Source organism: Rhinolophus ferrumequinum, chromosome 9 (assembly GCF_004115265.2).
Source record: "Rhinolophus ferrumequinum isolate MPI-CBG mRhiFer1 chromosome 9, mRhiFer1_v1.p, whole genome shotgun sequence".
In the NCBI taxonomy this organism is placed as follows: Eukaryota; Metazoa; Chordata; class Mammalia; order Chiroptera; family Rhinolophidae; genus Rhinolophus; species Rhinolophus ferrumequinum.
In genome coordinates, this window is record NC_046292.1 from 50,421,582 (window position 1) to 50,442,739 (window position 21,158).

At 34.3% G+C, this 21,158-nt stretch overlaps 1 protein-coding gene across 2 annotated transcripts; it reads right to left on the reverse strand.

The window, feature by feature from the left end:
• Nucleotides 1-2,650: 2,650 nt before the first annotated feature.
• On the reverse strand, nucleotides 2,651-20,866 carry DEPDC1 (DEP domain containing 1). 2 transcript variants are annotated; one of them, XM_033113164.1, is made up of 12 exons: nucleotides 20,702-20,866; nucleotides 18,589-18,854; nucleotides 15,791-15,947; nucleotides 15,250-15,368; nucleotides 14,680-14,810; nucleotides 13,178-13,225; nucleotides 10,456-10,596; nucleotides 8,323-9,177; nucleotides 7,730-7,902; nucleotides 5,534-5,710; nucleotides 4,267-4,452; nucleotides 2,651-3,555 (listed from the first exon to the last, which is right to left on the reverse strand). In XM_033113164.1, the coding sequence occupies exons 1-12, from the start codon at nucleotides 20,747-20,749 to the stop codon at nucleotides 3,415-3,417; spliced, it is 2,442 nt and encodes an 813-aa protein (XP_032969055.1). In that variant the 5' UTR covers nucleotides 20,750-20,866; the 3' UTR covers nucleotides 2,651-3,414. The 2 variants fall into 2 exon arrangements, with proteins under 2 accessions (XP_032969055.1, XP_032969056.1); XM_033113165.1 differs by lacking the exon at nucleotides 8,323-9,177.
• Nucleotides 20,867-21,158: the final 292 nt, after the last annotated feature.

Below are 21,158 nucleotides of genomic sequence, written 5' to 3' on the forward strand. Positions count from 1 at the left end.
TTTCTTCTGCTGTATCTAATTTGCTTTAAATTTCATTCCATGTAGTTTTCATTTTGTGTATTTCATTTTTAATCTCTAGAATTTCTATTTTATTTACATCTTTTTTACATTTTCCATTTCTATCACTATATTCATGATTTTCTTTATATCTAAGAATATATTTATAACAACTTTGCTAAAATGTCTGTCATTGCTGTTTCTATTGATTTTTCCTCCCTGGTTATGGGTTATATTTTTTTGTTTCTTTGCCTGTCTGATAATTTTTTATTGGATACTGAACATTGTGACTCTTACATTGTTGAATGGGATTTTGTTGTATTTCTTTAAAGTATTGAAGTTTGTTTTGGCACACAGGAAGCTACTTGAAGATCAATTTAAACACTTTGAGGCTTGTTTTTAAAATTTATGAGGGTGACTCCCTAGCAGTTGTTTTTTTTTTTTTTTTAAAGATTTTATTGGGGAAGGGGAACAGGACTTTATTGAGGAACAGTGTGTATTTCTAGGACTTTTTTCCAAGTCAAGTTGTCGTTTCAATTTTAGTTGTGGAGGGTGCCATTCAGCTTCCAGTTGTCCTTTCAGTCTTAGTTGTGGAGGGCACAGCTCAGCTCCAGGTTTAGTTGCTGTTGCTAGTTTCAGGGGGCGCAGCCCACCATCCCTTGTGGGAGTCGAACTGGCAACCTTGTGGTTGAGAGGACACGCTCCAACCAATTGAGCCATCTGGGAGCTCAGCGGCAGCTCAACTCAAGGTGCCGTGTTCAATTTTAGTTGCAGGGGGCGCTGCCCACCATCCCTTGTGGGAGTCGAACTGGCAACCTTGTGGTTGAGAGCCCACTGGCCCATGTGGGAATCAAACCGGCAGCCTTCGGAGTTAGGAGCATGGAGCTCTAACTGCTTGAGCCACCGGGCCGGCCTGAATCCCTAGCAGTTTTTTTTTTGCAGTTTTTATTATAGGGCTGATTTGGCTGCACTGCAAAAGCACAACTCTTCTAAACCTGCTACCCAATGCCTCAGGTATTTTAAGTTCTCTCCATTCTGGTTGATGGGAACATGACCTATTCCCAGCTCTGTGAATTCCAGGGATTGTTTGGTTTACTGCTTTCCAGTCTTTCTTTCCTTCGCCTTGTGGATTAATACTCGGCTGAGTTCCTTCACCCTGCCCTATGCCAATTAGTACTCAACAAAAACCTCTAGACTGCCCAAAGCAATTGAGAGTACTTTATTTTTGTGAGATCTCCTCTAGTGCTTTAATTCTAAGTAATTTTATTAACTGCTAATATTTATAGAGTGCTTATTCTATACTAGATACTGTGCTAAACACTTCACATGCATTATTCTATTTAATCCTCACACCAATCCTGGAAGAGAGGTACTATTAATAGTCTTTATCTTACAGATGAGAAGACTAGGACTCACAGAAGTAACTGGTCTGAGGATACATAGTGAATTGCACAGGATTCAAAACTGACTTCAAAGTTCACATTATTAAAGTGACACACCTTATATTTTGTGATCTCATCACTAATGCAGATGATTACTATGTTTTTATAATGTTTATATATTTAATACCAATCAATAAATACAAAAACAAAATTGTTACAAAACCCATAATATTTTTATCTTAATATGCAACATCATTCACATTACACACTTTTAAACAGAAAAAGTTGTAGCACACAAACATAGTGGAAAGAATTCTAATTTAGTCCAATAATTTTATAGCTAAGGTTTCTGGGCAAAAGATAGTTTTCATTTTCTGTTCAAATTTTTAATAAAAATAGTAATTTCAAATGGAACATTGTCATTTTATAGTACGACACTGAGAAATCAGAACAGTCACTGAACACTGTCTATTATATCCCAGGCATTATGTACATCTTTACACTTAAGGAATGGATATTAAACAATCCTAGAGTAAAATATGGAAGAAAACCTGCTTCAAGTTTGTGTTAAGTTAATCATACCTGAATTTGGAGCTCTTGTACTAAGAGAGGCATTTATACCAGCATTTTCTTCCAATAAAAAAGCCAGTGTACCACTAGCTTGACATTTACGTTATAAAAGTATTTCAGGCACTGGTTTTCAAAGTTGGCTGGATATTAGAATCACCTAGAAAGTTTGAAAAACTGATGCCTATATACCATCCCTTAAAATTTGGATTTATTTGGTATAAGGTAGGGCTTCAGCATGTATTATTTTAAAACTCTCCATGTGATTCTAATATGCAACAGTTTGAAAAATACTAACTTAGAGAATTGTTCCATAATCAAAGAGGTCAGTCTTCAACTGAAGGAATTCCCATGACTTGATTTCAGGGGGTTGGACTGTTATTTTAATTACTGGTTAGGTGTATCTCTGTTGATTAGAAAATAAATAAGGGAAGAGATTTTGTTTTATTCATTATTGTCTCAATAAATCTGAAATAGTGAAAGGCTCATAGCAGTTGCTAAATAAATATCTTTTGAATGAATACATGATTGCCTTATACTTCTATATATCTCTATCTTCTAGGTTCATGAACATAAGAATGCAAAAGATATTTACTGAAAAAACTAAATGACTAAAGCAGTTAGGATAAATGTTTAAGGTAAACCAAAGTCTTATTATATATATATATATATATATATATATATATATATATATATATATACATATTTCAAAAACACATACATACATAAATAGATCAAAAGTAGAAAAAGATATGAGTGCAACATTTAGCAGTTGAGAGTTAATTCATTGTTTTCAAATAGTCTTCACATTCTTACACTTACCCTGCTTCCCTAAAAATAAGACCTAGCTTGACAATCAGCTCTACTGCGTCTTTTGGAGCAAAACTTAATATAAGACCCAGTATTATATTATGTTATTATATTATATGAGACTGGGTCTTAGATTATAGTAAAATAAGACCAGGTCTTATATTAATTTTTGCTCCAAAAGACAAATCAGAGCTGATTGTCCGGCTAGGTCTTATTTTCGGGGAAACACAGTAGAAACAAAAGTAACTCTAAACAACTAGTTCTTTAAGCTAATATCCATAAACACATGTGACGATTAAGTTTTCTTTTAAAACAGAATTAGAACTAAATCCTGCTGAACACGTGTCAGTTTTCAAAATTCAAGTAAATATAATTTTAGCACACATCATAATAGCTTTTCCATGGTAGCTGTACAAAAAACAAAAGGTTGTTTCTGGTTAAAATATTTGGTATCACCCATTGTTATTTTCTCTCAGTTGGGATCCACCAGTTTCTTAGCAGTCTTAAATTGATAAAAACTATTTTGTTTGGCACATCCTTATATGTATTTTATTTAGAAAAACCTAACTAATAAATAGACTTCGTTTCTAGTAGCTGGATTCTTAGGTATGGCTTCATTTACTAAAGTTCCACAAGTATTCCGTAATTTTTCATTCAGTTAGTATCTTATACTATGAAACTTTGGTTTTCTTAAAATTAGCATTGGTTGCTTGATTGTAGGTTTGTCACCAAAAAGTGCTGCTTCACTCTCCGTGGTCGGAAATCTTTTCTGATATATCAATGGGTATTCCTTCTGAAACTTAAAAACAAGGTGAGGACTTCAGAGTATATTTAACATGATTACCCTAGCTGACGCTAGTGTACAACATTTTAAAAGAATTCAGTGCCTTTCTCAACATATATTACAAAGATGAGTGTCCTTTCAGTTTCTCCTGGTTTCTCCCTGCCTTTTCATATATGAAAGGTACACTGTAAGGTATCTTAGATCTCAGTTAACATTAACTTTCTAGGATCTCTTCTCTTGCTAAATATCCTCCTGAAGTCCAGACTTTCTTCCTTCCCACTGGTAAAGCCTATGAAGATCACAGGGATCTAGCATATTTCATGTTTCTTTGAGTGTCTCAGACCTGGAGGACTTACCAAACTTATGTGGCTACTGGTTTTTGGTATAGAGCTAAAAATTCTAAACGGTAATGATAAGTCACTAAAAATTATGTAACATAATTCAAATTTTGTAATTGTTTTCCCAGGCTGATCCAAGCTATAATCATACAAAACACCAGAAGTAAAGGCATATACCTGTTATTATTATTAAAATTTAAGGGTAAAGAGTAAAACCAGGCAGGTGGTCATATGTAGCCTATACATCCAATATTTAAGATCCAAAATACTTACATGAGAAATTAAATTCTAAGTGTTATGAAATAATAACTAGCAATAGCTTATTCGAAATAGTCAAATAGTCTAAATCAAATATTCTCAATGATTGAGAATATGCTCATTCTCTTACCTGTTTTAGTTTTTTCCTTTTCTCCTTTAGAGGCAAACTCTTGTTTTTAATAATATTCTCTAAAAGTTCTGCAATTGCAGCTTGAGACGTAGAAACTTTCTGTTCATCAAACTCCTGAGCACTAATCTGCTTACAGTATGAATACGTTGGCAAAGGAGCAATCAGTCCATCTCTAGGATTTTTAATCTGTAGTAAACAAAATAAAACAATCCAAGTCTATTAATTCTGGTCATGTTCCTATTTGGTCAAGTGTTCTTTTGATGGGTTTTAGTACCTATTATTTTGCTACGAAACATTCAACACATTAAGAAGGGTCTAAATACCAGCTCCACAACCTATTAGCTTTGTAACTTTCCGCAAGTTATTTAACTTTTCTTGGTTTGTACAATGTCCCGGGATGACATGAGATAATGTACATGAAGTGCTTAGCATACAGTAAGTATTAAACAAAGGTAGCTATCATCATTACTGTTAACCATGGATTTTATTATTTTAACTAGAAAGCAATAACAATAGAAGTGGTACGTGAATTCCTCTTAAAACATGTTATAACACAGTAACAGTTAAAGTATTCATCTACTGCTTTTGAGGGGCATGGGAAGAGCCTATACATCTGCTGCTAAGAGAAAGAAATCGTAGGGGTAGTCATAATAATGATAAGTCAGGGCAATATTAGAATGGGACATATGGGAAGAAACATGAATATATGTGCTAGGCATCCAAACATCGAAGATAGTAAACAGCTGTTGTTTTTGGCTGCTCAGTATTCCTTCCCTCCTTCTTAAAACAGTTTCTTCCCTTTGTAACCCCTCTATCTTCATATTTTTTGAAGAACAGATTCTCTTCCCATCTATTTATGGTCCTCTCTCCAACCCACTCACCCTCAACCACCCAGAAGATGTGCATTTAACCTAGATTGGGCCAGTCAGAGTCCATATTAAGAACTTTTCAAAATGGAAGTGTTAGCATAGCTCTTTTTCCCTTTGGGTTGCAAACATTAAATATGTAACTCAAGAGTTTTAATCAACCATGTTGCCCAACATGTGAAGGGCTATTTGTCAAATAAAGGACCAAACTGGGAATAAGAGATGGAGGGATGGAAACATAGTCCTATTGCTGTTTGAGTCCCCAGAGTCTGTCTATTCCTGACTTTCAGAGGTTATTTATGTGAGCTGATAAAGTGCCTCTTTTTGACTAGGCTAGTTCAAGATGAGTTTCCCACTTGCAACTGACAAATCAAGAGAATTTTAAGACTTGTAATACATACACAGCCCTTTTTTAAGTGGTCAAGATGGTTCTCCACTGCAGACTGTAAGTAAGAGGGTACTTGAAGGATTTCCTGATGATGATCCATTAAGAAAGAAACTAATCTTGCAGCGAGGATCTCATCAAGACCCACTTCTTCAGCACAGCACAGAATACACCGAGAGAAAGTGTGTATCATCTAGAAACATATTAAAAACCTGAGGTTTTATATAAGTTAGAATTATCAGTAATTTCTAGCATTATGCTGAAGTATTGAGATAAGGTGATAAGCAGACTTCAGTTTAAAAATGAGGACAATAATTTATTATATTAGAAAGGTGAGAATGTCTATTATTCTTTGTAAAGTACTTGTTAAGTATTTCTTTAATATAATTCCAAAGGATTATAAAAAGCGTAGGTTTTCTTCCATTTTTGTCACAATTTTAGCAGAAAATAAGATAGGTTCCATTAATAACATATAGATATGTTACTTGTTGCATTAAGTGGACCCTACAAAAACACACATAAGGAGAATATATAACACATAAACGTTAGTGGTTACAGGGTTGGCATCATTTATCTTTTGAAACTCTGGAACATAGTTTTTAATGTTATGTAATTAATACATATATTTTTCAATTTCATCATAAGGGATTTTCAAATTCTGAGATAAATTTTATGTTTCAAAACTCATTTACTCTGTTTCATATCCATATGACCTATGAACTGTAAGGAACACACCCACACACACCTCATTCTAGAATAATTAGAACTTCAGAATTCTATTTGAAGTATTTTGCATGTAATATATGATGAGCATACTGAATTGAAATATTTTTGATGTTATTCTTACATGTCAGGCAGGTTTTTCCATCTCCTTCCAAGTTTAGTCCTTAACTTTTTATTCTTTTTTTCTCAGCTTTGTGGAGCTCATTTACTCTCATAGCTTCAACTACCGTGTTTCCCTGAAAATAAGACCTAGCTGGACAATCAGCTCTAATGTGTCTTTCGGGCAAAAATTAATATAAGCGCCAGTCTTACTTTACTGTAAGACCAGGTATAATATAACATAACATAACATAACATAACATAACATAACATAACATAACATAACATAACATAACACCCGGTCTTACATAATATAAGACCTGGTCTTACATTAATTTTTGCTCCAAAAGACGCATTAGAGCTGATTGTTCGCCTAGGTCTTATTTTCGGGGAAACACGGTACCACCTCTCCAAAAAAGTCTGCCTTCTGCCCTGACCCTTATTCACCAGGCGCACATTTCCAACATTCTGTTGGATAAATATCATTTGGATGTCCTATAATATCAAACTCAAAAAGTGTAAAACCAGAATTACCTCCTTTCTACTCATGTTTCTCAAAATAGCTTCCCCTATAAACTTCCCTATGCTTTTCAACAGTGCTACAATTACTCAAGAATAATTTTTCCTCTGTATTAGGTCTATCATTGTTAAAGAACTGCCCTTAATAAGTGGAAAAACAGACCTTAGCTCCAGATTTCTTGCTATGAAAACCTCTTGTAAATTGAAACTGCACTGTGAGGAAGAGGAAGCTCATATGAGAGAGAGAGAGAGAGAGAGAGAGAGAGAGAGAGAGAGAGAGAGAGAGAGAATAGACATACTATATATAGTAAAAAGTTCATTTCCAATCAATATTTGCACTCTACCCTCAGCCTCAAGAGCCTGACACAGCTTCACAGTAGTTTCTCCGAACCTCGTGTCCAGAAGGACGTGCCATCCTAATTCACATAAGTCATCAAACACAACTCTCCCATTACCACAATCTCTGAAACACTATGACTTACTGGACATGTTATTTTCCATTAATTCTCTGCTTCAGAGTTATAGTGCCCTTAAGCTTTCAACACTGCCTGCATCTCCTCTTCCTTCCCCACCACCGAGAACTGGCAAAAGGCAGTAGAACATGGTCTGACAATGAAGTGCTACAGGATGAGTGAGGAGCCCAAGTCCTCATACAAGATAAAGATCAAGATGTGACAGTAGAACAGACTGGGCACAAAGGATTAATACAACAACATTTTTGCTGCTAGGAAAGCATTTAAGTATCTTTCTAACCCAAGAAACTAAGATTTCAAGACCACACCATCACTCAAGTAGTACATTTAGGTGGTTTGGTTTTCCTTTTTATGGTTTATGAGCCAGGGGTTATTCTTTCTTTAAGAAATCGACTTACCAGTGATCTTGTACCCATTGTATCATGAAGTTGGGGCATATCAACATTTTGACTCATTCGAGAAATCATGCGCATTAACAGCTGAAGCTTCCGACGATTTGGTGGGGGAAGTAACAAACAACATAACTGGAGTGCATCGATGGCAACCCTCTCTAAATGAGGTTGCAGCAGATCTAGAAGGCAAAGTTACCCCCCCCCAAAAAAAATCATCAATAATACTAGTTGCTTTCATACTACCAGGATATACAGTTACCTAAAGGCAAAATAATATTTCAGTATTTCTTTTAACTATTCCTAGAAATTTCCACATTCCTCAAAAGCATGATTAAGATTCTCATTTTCTTCATAACCCATTGGAGTATTAACATTCTACACTTCTTACAAAGTAAGTGATTCAGAATAAGTGAAACTGAAGGAAAAGTAAGTTCTTTAGTAAAATAAATCTTGGTTGTGCCATGACAAGAGTCTTTTACAATAAGAACTTTCCTTTAGGAGGGGGAAAAAACTGATTTAAGAGAAGAAAAGCCAGGTAAGCAAAACAGTTAGTAAAAAATAAAAGTTAGTATTACATGCATTGGAGGCATCAAGCTTACTTTGTGTGCCAGTCAACATAGAAGAAGCTGAAGGTAAAGAATTTTCTGAAAGTTCTATTGTACTTTTGCAGAGTCTTTTGTTGATTGTGGTACTATACTCTCCGAGTTCACCTTCCACAGCTGTTTGCACACTTGTGCTGCCTTGTCCAAGATTTGGTTTCATGATAATTTCAGCCACTGGCATATTGATATAACTATTCCTATGCGTACTACTTCTTAAAAGTAAACTCTGAGATCTACAAAGCTGTTTTGACTTGCTTTTTCCATTATATAACTCCTCTTGGTCTTGAACAGTCAAAGTAGAGGTTCTCTTAAAACCAACACAGGGTGGCTTTTGAATACTTTCCTCTGAATGAAGAGTCATTATGGATTCCTGTTTGGTCTTAGACTCTAAAACTTGTTTATTATTTTGTCCTTCTATGTTCAGAACAGATTGATGGCAGACTCTGGAGACCTCTTTACTTGAACTCCCTGGTAAATCTACAATTCCTTCTAAAGAATAGCACCTTGGTTTGATGTTAGAGGCTAGAACATGCACACTACTTAAGCCTGTTAAACTATGACAGCTTCCTCCTAGTACGTCATTAGCACTGGCTCTTCTGTTTTTTAAGTTATTAACTAGCTGCATTTTCTTAGCGGGTTTTTCTTGAAATCCATGATTGCTTCTCTGCGGTCTCTCAGTAGTATCTGGTTCTTCTTTGTTTTTGTCTTTATGAAGTAGACTGAGAAGAAGACACTCAGTTGATTTGAAGGAATTCAAACTGTTTAAGTGAAGGCTTTTTGAAGACTGTGGATCATCTTGGATTTTATGTATCCCTCTGGGTCTATCTGAAACTGTGATGTAGCCACAAACAACTACCAGGAAATGAAACAAAAATTAAGATGCAACTGTATGACAGTGGACAAAAATAAAACAAAACAACAGTAAAGTTAAAAAAATAAAGCATCACTATAGTATATATTGTTAGTATAGTTCAACAAATAGCAGTTGCTTAATTCAGAAGCCACTCAAATAGGACACATGCAACAGGTACAGAGTGCAAGACTGACTAGACGTTTTTCAATTTGTGATATCAGTACGTTTAACATTTATTTCAACAATCTAATTAAATGGATTGAGTCAAATACATTAAATAAATACCTGCTTTCTGTCTAGAACTATTAAAAAGCTCTTAATTATAAGATAGCTATAGTATAATAAAACATATATTTGGTCTTTTGGGTCTCTGGTACCTGGCATAAACCTCCTAAAACCCTTGGAATTTCTTAAGTGGTAACAGTCTTCTGTTATTCGTAATGAACCTATTTGAGCACATTTGAGTTTATGAAGTGATTTATGGATGGCCTTGCTTAGAAGGTTAGAATTTTCGGCCAATCTCAGACCAAAAATTCAGGGGTTAGAGATTTAATTCAGTCACCAATGAATTAATCAATCATGCCTATGCATGGCGATCTCCGTTGAAACTCTGAAACAATGAAGTTAAGGGGGCTTATAGGTTGGTGAACACATGGATGTGCTTGGGAGGGTGGCTTCCTGGAGGGGGCCTGGAAGCTCTGCACAACCCATCCTTACCCTGTGTGTCTGTTCCATTTGGTTGTTCCTGACTTGGACCCTGTATAATAAACTGGGAAGCATTAAGTGAAGCACTTTCCGGAATCTGTGAGCCACTGTAGTGAATTATTAAACCTGTGGGGTGTTGTGGGAACCCCTGAGTTGGTAGTTAGCTGGGCAGAAGTGTGAGCCTGAGGACCCCATTTGCAGCTGGTACCTGAAGTGAGGGCCGTTTGGTGGAACTGAGCTCTTAGTCTGTGCCGTCTGTGCTAACATTGGGTAGTTTGTATCAGAACTGAAGGACTTTGTCCTTAATATGTGGGGTCTGGGCTAGCTCTGGATAGTTACTGTCAGAAATAAATTGAATTGTAGAAAACCCAATTGGTGTGACAAATTGGTGTTGGAATAATATATCTGAATTAGGGGAAAACAACACAACAGCAAACAGTGTTACCAAATTTTAAAATAATTTATAGCTTACCATCTTCCTATTTACCTATACTTTTAGATCTCTTAAATTATGGGAAATTTGAAAAGTCTAATAAAATGAATTTAAATAATAAGTAAAAATCCACACATACCCAAAATGTTCACAAATAATTCATAATATTCAAAGGTAAGTAGCGGTTCAGGGAGATCTAGAAAATAATCTGCAATTGTTCTGAATACATCTCGTTCAAATCCAATATAAGTTGGATTATTCATATCATTACTTCTTGGCCCTAAGAGGTAGAAGGCAAAAAAAAAAAAGCAAAATATATTTTATTTTAAAAACATACTTATAAAAAGCATAAAACCTGTATTTCATGAAGGAGCTTTGTTTAATAAATTCTGAAATTCTGTCACAATTCAAAAATTTAAAGGGTTGTGCACATCTCATTCCTCATCTTTTCAGCAGAAATCACTGCAAGCAATTACTAGCATTTTGTTTAATATTTATTTATCTGAGAAACTGCATATAAAGTAAAATTTGAAATATATTTTAAAAGCAGTAGGGAAATTTACTTTAAGGGAATTTTATCACAATTCATTTTATAAAGCAAAGAATATTTTGATAATGCAAATAATTCTTACAAGTTGTCTTTTGCAAATTTACATTTTTATGAATAAATTTTGCCTGATATGACTCATACCCTTAAGGAGTTATTATCTTTACATTCTGTTTCATTAGCTTAACATTGAAATCACCATGCATACTCATTAGTGTATTCCTCAGAAGACCTGAACTTATGTTACAGATGAGGAAACTGAAGCAGAGTAACTTGCTAAAGATGAAAGAGCTCTTGGTGGCAAAACTAGAATTAGAACTTAGAGCAGTGTAAAGTGAGAGCAACACCTTGGACTTTGAGGGCCAACAACATTTAAAGGGTGGACCATGGACTACATAATCAGAATCATCCAATGTGCCTAATAGAAATATCAGCTCATCTATACAGACCAGAATCTATGGAGGTGGAGCTTGGATTACTGACCTAAAAATATTTGCTTCTGCTTCACTAATTCAGTTGTTTCCAAACACTGACCTGGGTATCTTGGCCATAAGAATCTTCTGAGGCATAGTTAAAAAAAAAAAAAAAAAAAAGAAAGAAAAAGATTCCTGACATACCAAATCTTGATCTTTGGCAAGTCTCTCTAGTGACTGTGGTATGCATTCAGGTGTGAGTCACTATGCTATCTTTCAAGTTAAAATCTTTCTCTTCCCAAACCCAAATGATCTCTTACTTCTTGGTGTCTAAACTTTTGTATGGCTCCACCAGTATGAGCACACACATACTGAAAAAGGATTAAAGAAAACAAATCACATCCACACACATTTAACAGCTTAAAGATTAATACGGGCTTCATGTAGAGCAAAATAAATATTTTTCTAAGGAGGATATAAGAAATATTCTTAATATATAGAATAAAAAATTTGATAATTATAAAGTTTTCTTAGACAGAAAATACTTTACTGGAATTAAAAGTATAGAACTTGTAGTTAGAAAATCTAGGTTTGAATACATAGCTCCTAATGTACTAGAAGACTTTCTTTCTAAGTCTTAATTTTCTCTCTAGAAAAAAATTAGTAATAGTATACTGATCACTGAATCTCATATGTCACAGGATTACTGTGAGGGATTAAATAACAAGTAAAAATCTTAATATTTCTTCTGTCTAGGTATACTGTCATTAAACTGGAACCCGGTAAGTTATATCTTTGGTATCATTTAGGTGTAACATGAACTGGGAAGAAAGGGAGGACACAAATCCCTGAAAATGGGCCATCAGAGAAATCTCTGGAAGTATGCTTATCTGAGCTGCTAACCATGAGTGAAGACATGAGAGCAAAGGGCAGTTAGGTAGGGGGGAAAGGTAGAAAGAGAAACTCAAAAATCTTAAGATTATGATCAAGATCTTTACCTCGATTCAATAAATAAAATCTGTGACTCATATTTCTTACTTTATTGCTATTTAGTCTATTATTTTGTCATATTGAAACCCAGTCAGACAAGGTAATCTATATTTACCCTGAACATTAATAAAATACTAATTTTATAAGAACTAGAAAAATACCTTTGTAACGAAATTATTAAAATATAATTTAACTTTTGATGATTTAAAAGCATACACCTCTGCACATTTTTTAAATTGATTTTGAAAGCAATTAGGGTTGTGTACTTGAACAGGGGTCTTAAATTATAAAAATCAACTATCACTCATCACTGGAAAAAAAGCTTGATGAATGAAATGCTGAAAAATGATTTGCTGATTAGTGACAGATCATTTTTCATAAAAGTCCCATTAATATATCCTATAGAGTAGAAGCATGTCATGAAGCATCTGAATGTTGAAGTCATGTATGTTGGCAACAGGTATGAGTGGGTTTTATGAGACTTCATTTCTGACTGAAACTTTCTACTTACAAGCTGCTACTTACAATTTGCTACTTGAACTGTTTGGGCCTCACTGAGGCAACTGATGTAGATTATACCTAAAAATTCTTTCAGATCCTCAGGCCTATGACTTTATGACATATGAGAACTGAGCCATAAATGACGCGCTTGAATTATAAAATCACCATTTGCATAGAAAAAGTAAAGGGCTATATAACATACTCTACATGCAAAGAAATGTAATCAGTTCCACATTTTCATTTAAAAATCAAGAGTAATGACATACTTTAATTTTATCAGGACTTTAACAAATTATTTAAAAAATTTTCTCAGTTCTTGTTAAATACCAGCAGCAGTATAAAATACATATATATATATATATATATATATATAGAGAGAGAGAGAGAGAGAGAGAGAGAGTTTAACTTACAATTTGCTAGACACTTCATGGCAGATAACACCCAATGAGGAAGGTCATCTACACAGAAACAAAAATTAACATTGTTTAATAAGTCACATTTTTATGATACTATATGAGTATTTAAAACTTAAGTTATTACATATAATTATGTATGTATATATGCATGGATATATGTATATGTGTATTACCAGGATTAAAAATTATATGTTTAACAAGACATAGGGCCAAGACACTATTTTAAAATACAAGTTTAAAAAGTTACAGGAATCTTGAGTTTGACTCTTGCCATGATACATAAAACAATTAGCTACCCCCAAATCAAAAATTAATGATTTCTTGGGAGGGGTGGTTCAGAAAGAAATTAATATTCATCTTTATCCACTACCACCATCTTTTCTTTATCTTCATTTCTGTCCTGACTATAGCTATACGGTTTGAATATTACTGATTTGAGTGAGACCTATGACTGAAACAAGCCGTATTTGAATACAGGGTACTTTCACAGTGAGGCTTGCTTCAAACATTTTAATTGCCTCTAACTGAAACATGCTGCATAAAATCTAGCAGTTTTTGGATATATACACAAAAACTACACATACACTTGACTTGAAAAGTGTATGGTTATAAAGAATAGAAAGCTTGGATGAGAACACATACTGTTAATTATTTTAGGTAATGAGAAGTGGGAATGGTCCAAAGCCAAATGCACATACAACATAAAACTCTTACAGTTTAACATTTATTATTTGCTCCTACAATTAAAACCTCCAAGTTCTTGCCCACATAAAGAAACACAAAGTAATGCATGTTAATTAATTCTACAGACAGCACTAATTATAAAAAAATGATTCAACATTTTGACTAGATTTGTTGATACATTTCTTATAATTTAACTTTTCTGATGCATCTGGCTTAAATTATTTCCCTATCTTATACCTGAAAGCAACTCATTATATAAACATATGTAATTAATATCATATAATATAATATAAAACATAACATAATATAAAATACAAAGCCAGTGATCTTTAGAATATTGGTCTTAAGAGCTTGGGATTATTGTATTGTGTGTTACTTTGGTTTTATGTACATGTATGTCTTGAGCCCTTTAAATTTGTATATAACTACTCATGTAAGCTCTAGGAAGGCATGGACCATTTCCCTCTTGTTTATCACTAGATCTTTAGAATAATGCCTGGCACATTATAGGTCCTCAATAAAATGTGGTTAATCAATAGTTTTAATTATATTTACATACATTTTGGATATTTAACCCTGTCATTTAAAAAATATCATGAATCTACCTTAGGAGCTAAAATAATAGTATATATTATATATAGTAGTATTCCACTGTGATTGCTAAAGTACCTATGATAAAACAATAGTCTCCCTGATGTTCTCTCAATTAAAGTATTCTGCTTTTTACATTGTGGTCTCTGTACACCCCCACAATACCTACAACCTTTGTTAGCAAGTTTAAAAATATTCCAACTTCTTTTATTGATACCAACCTGATTTGTCTTGTAGTATAACTATTCCATGTTTACTTGTATTTGTCATGTTGTACATTATATATTCAGGAATTACTTGTTTTGGATTTATGACTTCTTCTAGGGATGACACACCTAAAATCGTTTGCAGGCTAAATAGAAGAAAAGAATACAAACAGTTTTTTCCTCCATAAAATAAGTGGAATAGAATATAAATATGAGTTTGACTGGCAAACAAAGCCCTCAGAATATTTTGTTGTTTTTTTTCTGCAATCAAACTTTGTAGGCATATATTTAGTATCCACTTTCAAATATATTTATCTTAATAACCTTTGAAGTATTCAAAAACAGACCCCAAACAAGCTACAACTTTGATTCAAAAGAGAAGCAAATCATACTGAAAACATTCTATTTCTACTGTACTAGTATTATGTATAACAAGACCATTTATTAAGAAGCACATATACAGGTTAAACTGTAAGGTTGGAGAACAATTCTGGTTTTTTTTTTCCACTTGAGTATCTTGATGAAAACATCAAGTTAACATTCTAAACATCCTCAGTATTTGGTTATAGGTTAGTTTTAGCTTACTAGATCAGAATAATATATCTCCAAACTTCTTCAACATCTTTCTGGCTTATTTCTCTATTATAAATCGAGTTTTCTTGATCTTCATTGTTTATTTCACAGTTCATGTACTCCGTATTTTCCTGAAAAAAGAATTATTTGGTTTAATATGTTATGCTTAAATTAAGGATATATTGAACAGATACCACTCCTAATATTTAGTAAAGCATCATTGTGGAGCTATAAGGTAAGTGTCACCTGAAGAAATAATGTAACATGGTGATAAAGCTTTTGGTTTTGCAACTGCCCCCAGCACCTGAAATCAATTTAAAATAAAACATGCTTAAATTAAACTATTACTGTTTCAAGTATGTCTTACTACCATTTTTTTTTAATTGTTTCTATGGGTTCCAAAAAATTTACATATACATTTTTAGAATATAATGTAGGTTAAGATTTCAACTATTGACCTCAAATATTAATGAACCATTTACTTTTAATGATTCTATTATTAAGCACATGGTAATTATATTTAAATTAGTGATTAGTAAAAAGGATGTTTTACCTGAAAGAATTGTAATCCATGCTTTTTAGGAGTTCTGCGAGATAAGTTTCGTAATTTAAAAATACTGTCTTTATCTTTGGAAAAATTATCTATGCTGGTTTTTCTCAATTCTGGATGCCTTCGTGGAAGAGTTTTAAGTGGAGAATTTGCAGGAAATCTGGTTTAAGAATAACATACAATTAAATAATGTGAGATCAGAAACAAACTTTTAGTGTCTATTTATCTTAAAAATCACACAAAAATTGGATTTACTTACATTTATTGACACCAAGGAATGAAAATTCGAAAAATTGACTTTCCCATTAAATCTTTCAAAAATATTTTAATAGTTTCCTGCTTTCTTTAGTACACTGTGCATATTTTAAGTTTATTTTAGAATAATTGTTATTATTAGAATCAATTCTGTTGTAGAGGTATCACATACAAAATGGTTCTAGAATGTTACATTTTCTAAATTTCTTTCATGAGTCATCTAATTTGTATTTATTTTCTGCCCTTTGTTTGACTGTGATTGTTCTAATTCCCAGAACTTGTCTGTGTTACTTTTTTGATTATAATGCTTTTCTTTCTTTCATTTTCATATAAAATATTTCAAAGATAGGAAAAAAGTACAGAATATAAAACATCTATGTATGTAACCATCAACCAATGCAACTTACATTTTATTGAAGATTTCATTCTTTTCTTTAAAGGAAAGAAATTCTTTGCTTATTTTATTTCTCTCTCTCTTCCTAAGAGGAAATCATTAACCTATAGTGTATTTCTTTCTTGTTCATGTTTTTATACTTTTAATAAATAAACAAAAACAATGTTTTTTTCACTCTATGGTATCTTTTATTATCCATTAAATTTATGCATAAGTATTAGTGACCTCAGAGATTCTTTCTTATTCTACTATCCTAAAAATATATTCTTATATTCTCTCATAAGAGTTTTATTTTCATATATAAATATTTAATCCACGTATAAGTTATATTACGTACCCATATCTACATGGGTCTGTATTCTAAGTGCTTATTTTAATTTAATTTAAGCCCATATATCAAGTAAGGCAATTCTCCCTTCTTTGTTCTTCAACTTTGACCTTTACATTACTAAATAAACTTTATAATCTGCTTGTCAAATTCTACAAAAAATTATATAGGGGTTTTGAACGAAAATGTACTGAATGTATCAATTTGGGAAGAAGTGACTTATTTATGATACTAAGTCTTCTTTTTCATGAATAGGATATCGTTCTCCACTTATTACCTTCACTATAATTTAAAAATTATCCCAAGTAAGGTGTTACACATTTTTGGTAAATTTTATTTTTAAGTACTCCATAGTTTATTTACTATTGTAAAAGACTAGAGGCAGGAGGACTAGTTGAAGAGTTATGCAGAATTCCAGGTAAGAGAGAATAATGGTCTAATGAAAATATTCTCAGTGGAGAGAGAAGTGGACAGATGAGAACTACTGAGGCAGCACAACAGAAATGGTTTGATAATGAAATCATATTAAAAGGAAGAAGAAAGGGAAAGAACCAAGGCAACTATAGAGAAGATAGTGCAATTCATTAAGATATGGATATAAGATGACAAATATTAGGTTAAGAGATGATAGTGATTTTCTATATGCTGCATTTGAAGTACGGCATATAGAAAAAATGGGTCTAAAGCTCAGGAGAGATGTTTAGGTTGGAGGTTTGAAAGTTATGAGAAAAGTAGGTGAAGACATGGCATGAGATTACCCAGGGAAAGAGGTGAAGTGAAGACAAGCCTAGGACCTTGAGAACCAGTAACAGCTAAAGGATGGGCAGCAGCCAGCAAAGGAGCCCACAAAGGTGACTAAGGAGTAATTAAGAGGAAAGAGTTCTAGTGTGTTATACAAAATGAACTATTCATATGCTTCTTATTGCAGTTTACTTCTATGGCACAAACCATCTTTGATCGTAACATAGGTAAAAAATCAATTTCTATGACATTTCATTTGAAAAGTACTAATTCTGTAGAGGAAAACAAAGCAGATATTTGAATTCAAAGACCAAGTTTAATGGAAATATAACAAAGAACCTTGGGTGCATGAGAGAAAAAGCAATTATGTGGCCTAAGGGACTCAGAAAAGCTCAACAGAGGAGCCTATAATAGAGCTGATATGAGAAAAAATATATTTACTAGTCTGACAACTGGGTATAGAGTTTCAAGATAGAAGGTCATATTTCAGACAGAGGGAACATAATTTGTTCAAGCATGGTCTCAGCTCCCTCATCTGTAAAAAGGAGCTAATACCTACCCTGCTTAGAAATAAGAAAACATGTAATCATAAACGAAGGCCTTTGTTTCATAAATACTTAATATTCTCTTTAACCTGTGGTATATTTCTTCTGTTATTTATTATATAAAGTTTGGTATTATTTATCGTATCACATGTATTCTTAGATTATATAAGAATATATGTTACTTGAAGGCAAGGACCTGTGACAATTTGTCTTGTAATTCTTGAATCTATGAAACTAAAGGTTAATAATGATCTGTCTTTGAAATGTTATACAGCTTCAAAATATGCAGAAGTAATAATATCTCACTCTTTCCTCCCTATTATATGTGTATATAATCTCTAACGTTTTAAAAGTTTGAATTGTGCAGCTATTAACTTTAACTACATTTAACTTCTAAATGGTCTTAATTGGATTAAGAACAGTTCTCTACAGAAAACATTACTTCTCCTGAAGAAACTGCTATTTTAGTAAAAGTATAATAGAAGTGGAGTTAAACTTCATCGTAATTCAGTTATGCAGTTATTTCTTTGTTCAGTACCTGAATAGCTGACTGTTGTCATCAAGATTTTCTGATCCCCATCTACCTTTGATATCTTCAATTACATGATTCTTAAGAAATTTTCTCAATAGTTGGATAGTCTGTTGCCTTGTAACTTCAGGACCAAAATTGCTATTATTTCTTAATAGGTCATAAAGCCAATCCACAGCTTCTTCTGCTGTAAAACAATTGCCATATTTTTTAAAATGTTGCCTGTGTTTTCTCAGAGGCATTCCTGCTCGAAAAGATGCAGTAACTTCATTCCACTGCAAAAAAAAGGAAAATATTTTTTAAAAAATTAAACAAAAATGAAACTTCTTGCTGATTCAAAATAAATGACAAAGAAAAAATTTTTCCTTTATCTCTGACTACATCATAAAAACTCATGAAGAAATCATTCATTGTACTTGTACTATAGAAAATTTTATATCTGATACTGATTTATTTTTATTAATTCTATTCTTGTAATAATATTTTTTGGTAAAAGTTTTTGACTAAAAGCACTTCCTTGTCTGAGTGGCTTATCTAGAAAACCTAGGAATAATGAAGAACTGCAACAAACTTGCCTTTAGTCCTCAATAGAGAAAGTATTTATTCCTGTTTTTTAAAAATTCTCAACTAATATTAATAATATGCTGGTAACATTTGTGTCAGACAATATTCTTTACATTCATTATTGAACTTTAATTCTCACAGTGCTGTGAATAGGTACTATTATTATTCCATTTTTAGATGAAGAATATGAAGCAGAGAGACTTAATCATTTGACCAAAGTCACACAGCTAGTGTAAGTGATGAACCCATCAAACCCAGATTTGATTGACTCTAGAACCTGTATTTGTAACTTCTATGCTGGCCAAATATTATGGCCCGCAGTAGTTTCACTGGTAAAATACCTTTAATATTAAAATTGTTCATATATTTACTATCGTATCTCTTATGTGAAGATTCCAATAGAGAATATAGAACAGATGGAGTAAATTAAGTAAGCTTTAAGTTCACTGTGTATTTAATGACATTGTGATATATCTATATTTTTAAAAGACACTCACATTTTCCAAATTGTCCTCAGATCACCCAAACTTTTAGGTTTGTAGCAGCTTTAACAGTGGAGATGAAGGTGGTGGTGGTGTAGAATAAGCACACCACTTTTTAATTGAAAAATCCTACGTTAGAGGTCAAGAAATCTGTAACCGCAGCTAAGCCACAGCTAGCTACGTTATCACTTACCTAACCTAGTGTCCCCAACACCACAACGTAAAATTTAATGGCCGAAAACACAATAACTGTGTTATTTTCTTCCCACATCTCTACGTTTTGTACATGAATTTATTCAAGAAACATACTGATCTGCAGTTCATCCAGAGGATAAAGTGTTTTTTATTCTACAGAACATAATACACTTTCACATATCTGAAAATCTCTTAGGGTGGACATGTATTATCAGCCCTACTGGACCAGCGTAGAAACTGAGGTTCACAGAAGTTAAGTGTCTCTCCTAATGTCACATAACCAGTGGCACAGGATCCTCTAGGATGAAGATCTAAATGAGCGCGGCACTGTATACAAGTACCTGTGTCCTTGTACAGAGTGCCTACCAACAGTGCTATATTCTGGGTTTAGTTTTGAAATAATCAGCTGTTACCTAGTGGCATTCAGTTGGTACATCCTGCCTTCAATTCTACAGGGCCAGCAAAACGAAGCTGTCGCATTTGGCCTTGCCCCCAGTCTGATCCTACAAAGCATTGGAACTCATTCTAAATTCTTCTCGAATCCTGATAGGGGTAGAAGATCAGGCGCGGGGAGCGGCTAAACTCGAATTATTCTATGACATTCCAGGGGACGCCGACAACCCCCGGAACCCGAGCCGCCTAACAAGGCATTAGTGCGATGCTCCTACCGCCGGGCGTCGGGAGCGAACGAGGGGGAGGGGCGCAGACCCGTCCCGCAAGGGTTTTGCGATACCGGTTAATTCCTTTCAATCTCCTTGTCAGCGAAACAAGAAGCTCTGGGATCCATCCCTTCGCCCAAAGTAAAACTACGAACGTTCTCACGTAAAAGTGGTGGCGGCCATCACACGGCTGGCCAGTCTCGTCGTTTCGCGCTGTCTTACCAGCTTGGTGGCCCGATAGGGCCCAGGAGGCACACTCCGATTCTCCATTCCGCCCACCCCAGGGTGGTCTGCCAGAGGTCCGTCAGCGACAGGCGCAGTGCATCGCGGTGGAAAGTTACATTCCAGCCGCTGTCCAGCTGTCGGCGTCGCTCGGTGCAACCGTCAGCCCCGCCGCCGATTTGAATACCGCAGAGGCTGCGCTGATTGGCTACGCCGTCGATCACGTGACGCGCCGCAGTCCGAGCCGTAGTCTGCGTGGGCGGTGGAGCCTCTCCCCGCAGTGACTGGTGTAGTCGGTGGCTGGCACTGGCTGGTCGGCTCGGGGGCCGGGCTGGTGAGAGAGGCTGCAGGCCTCACCCGGCTTCCCTGGAGCTGCTTCTCCCTCTTGCGGTGGTTGGCGAGGAGGAGTCATGTTTCCACACTCAGAACGGGTGAGGCTGTTTAGTCCCAGACAGGA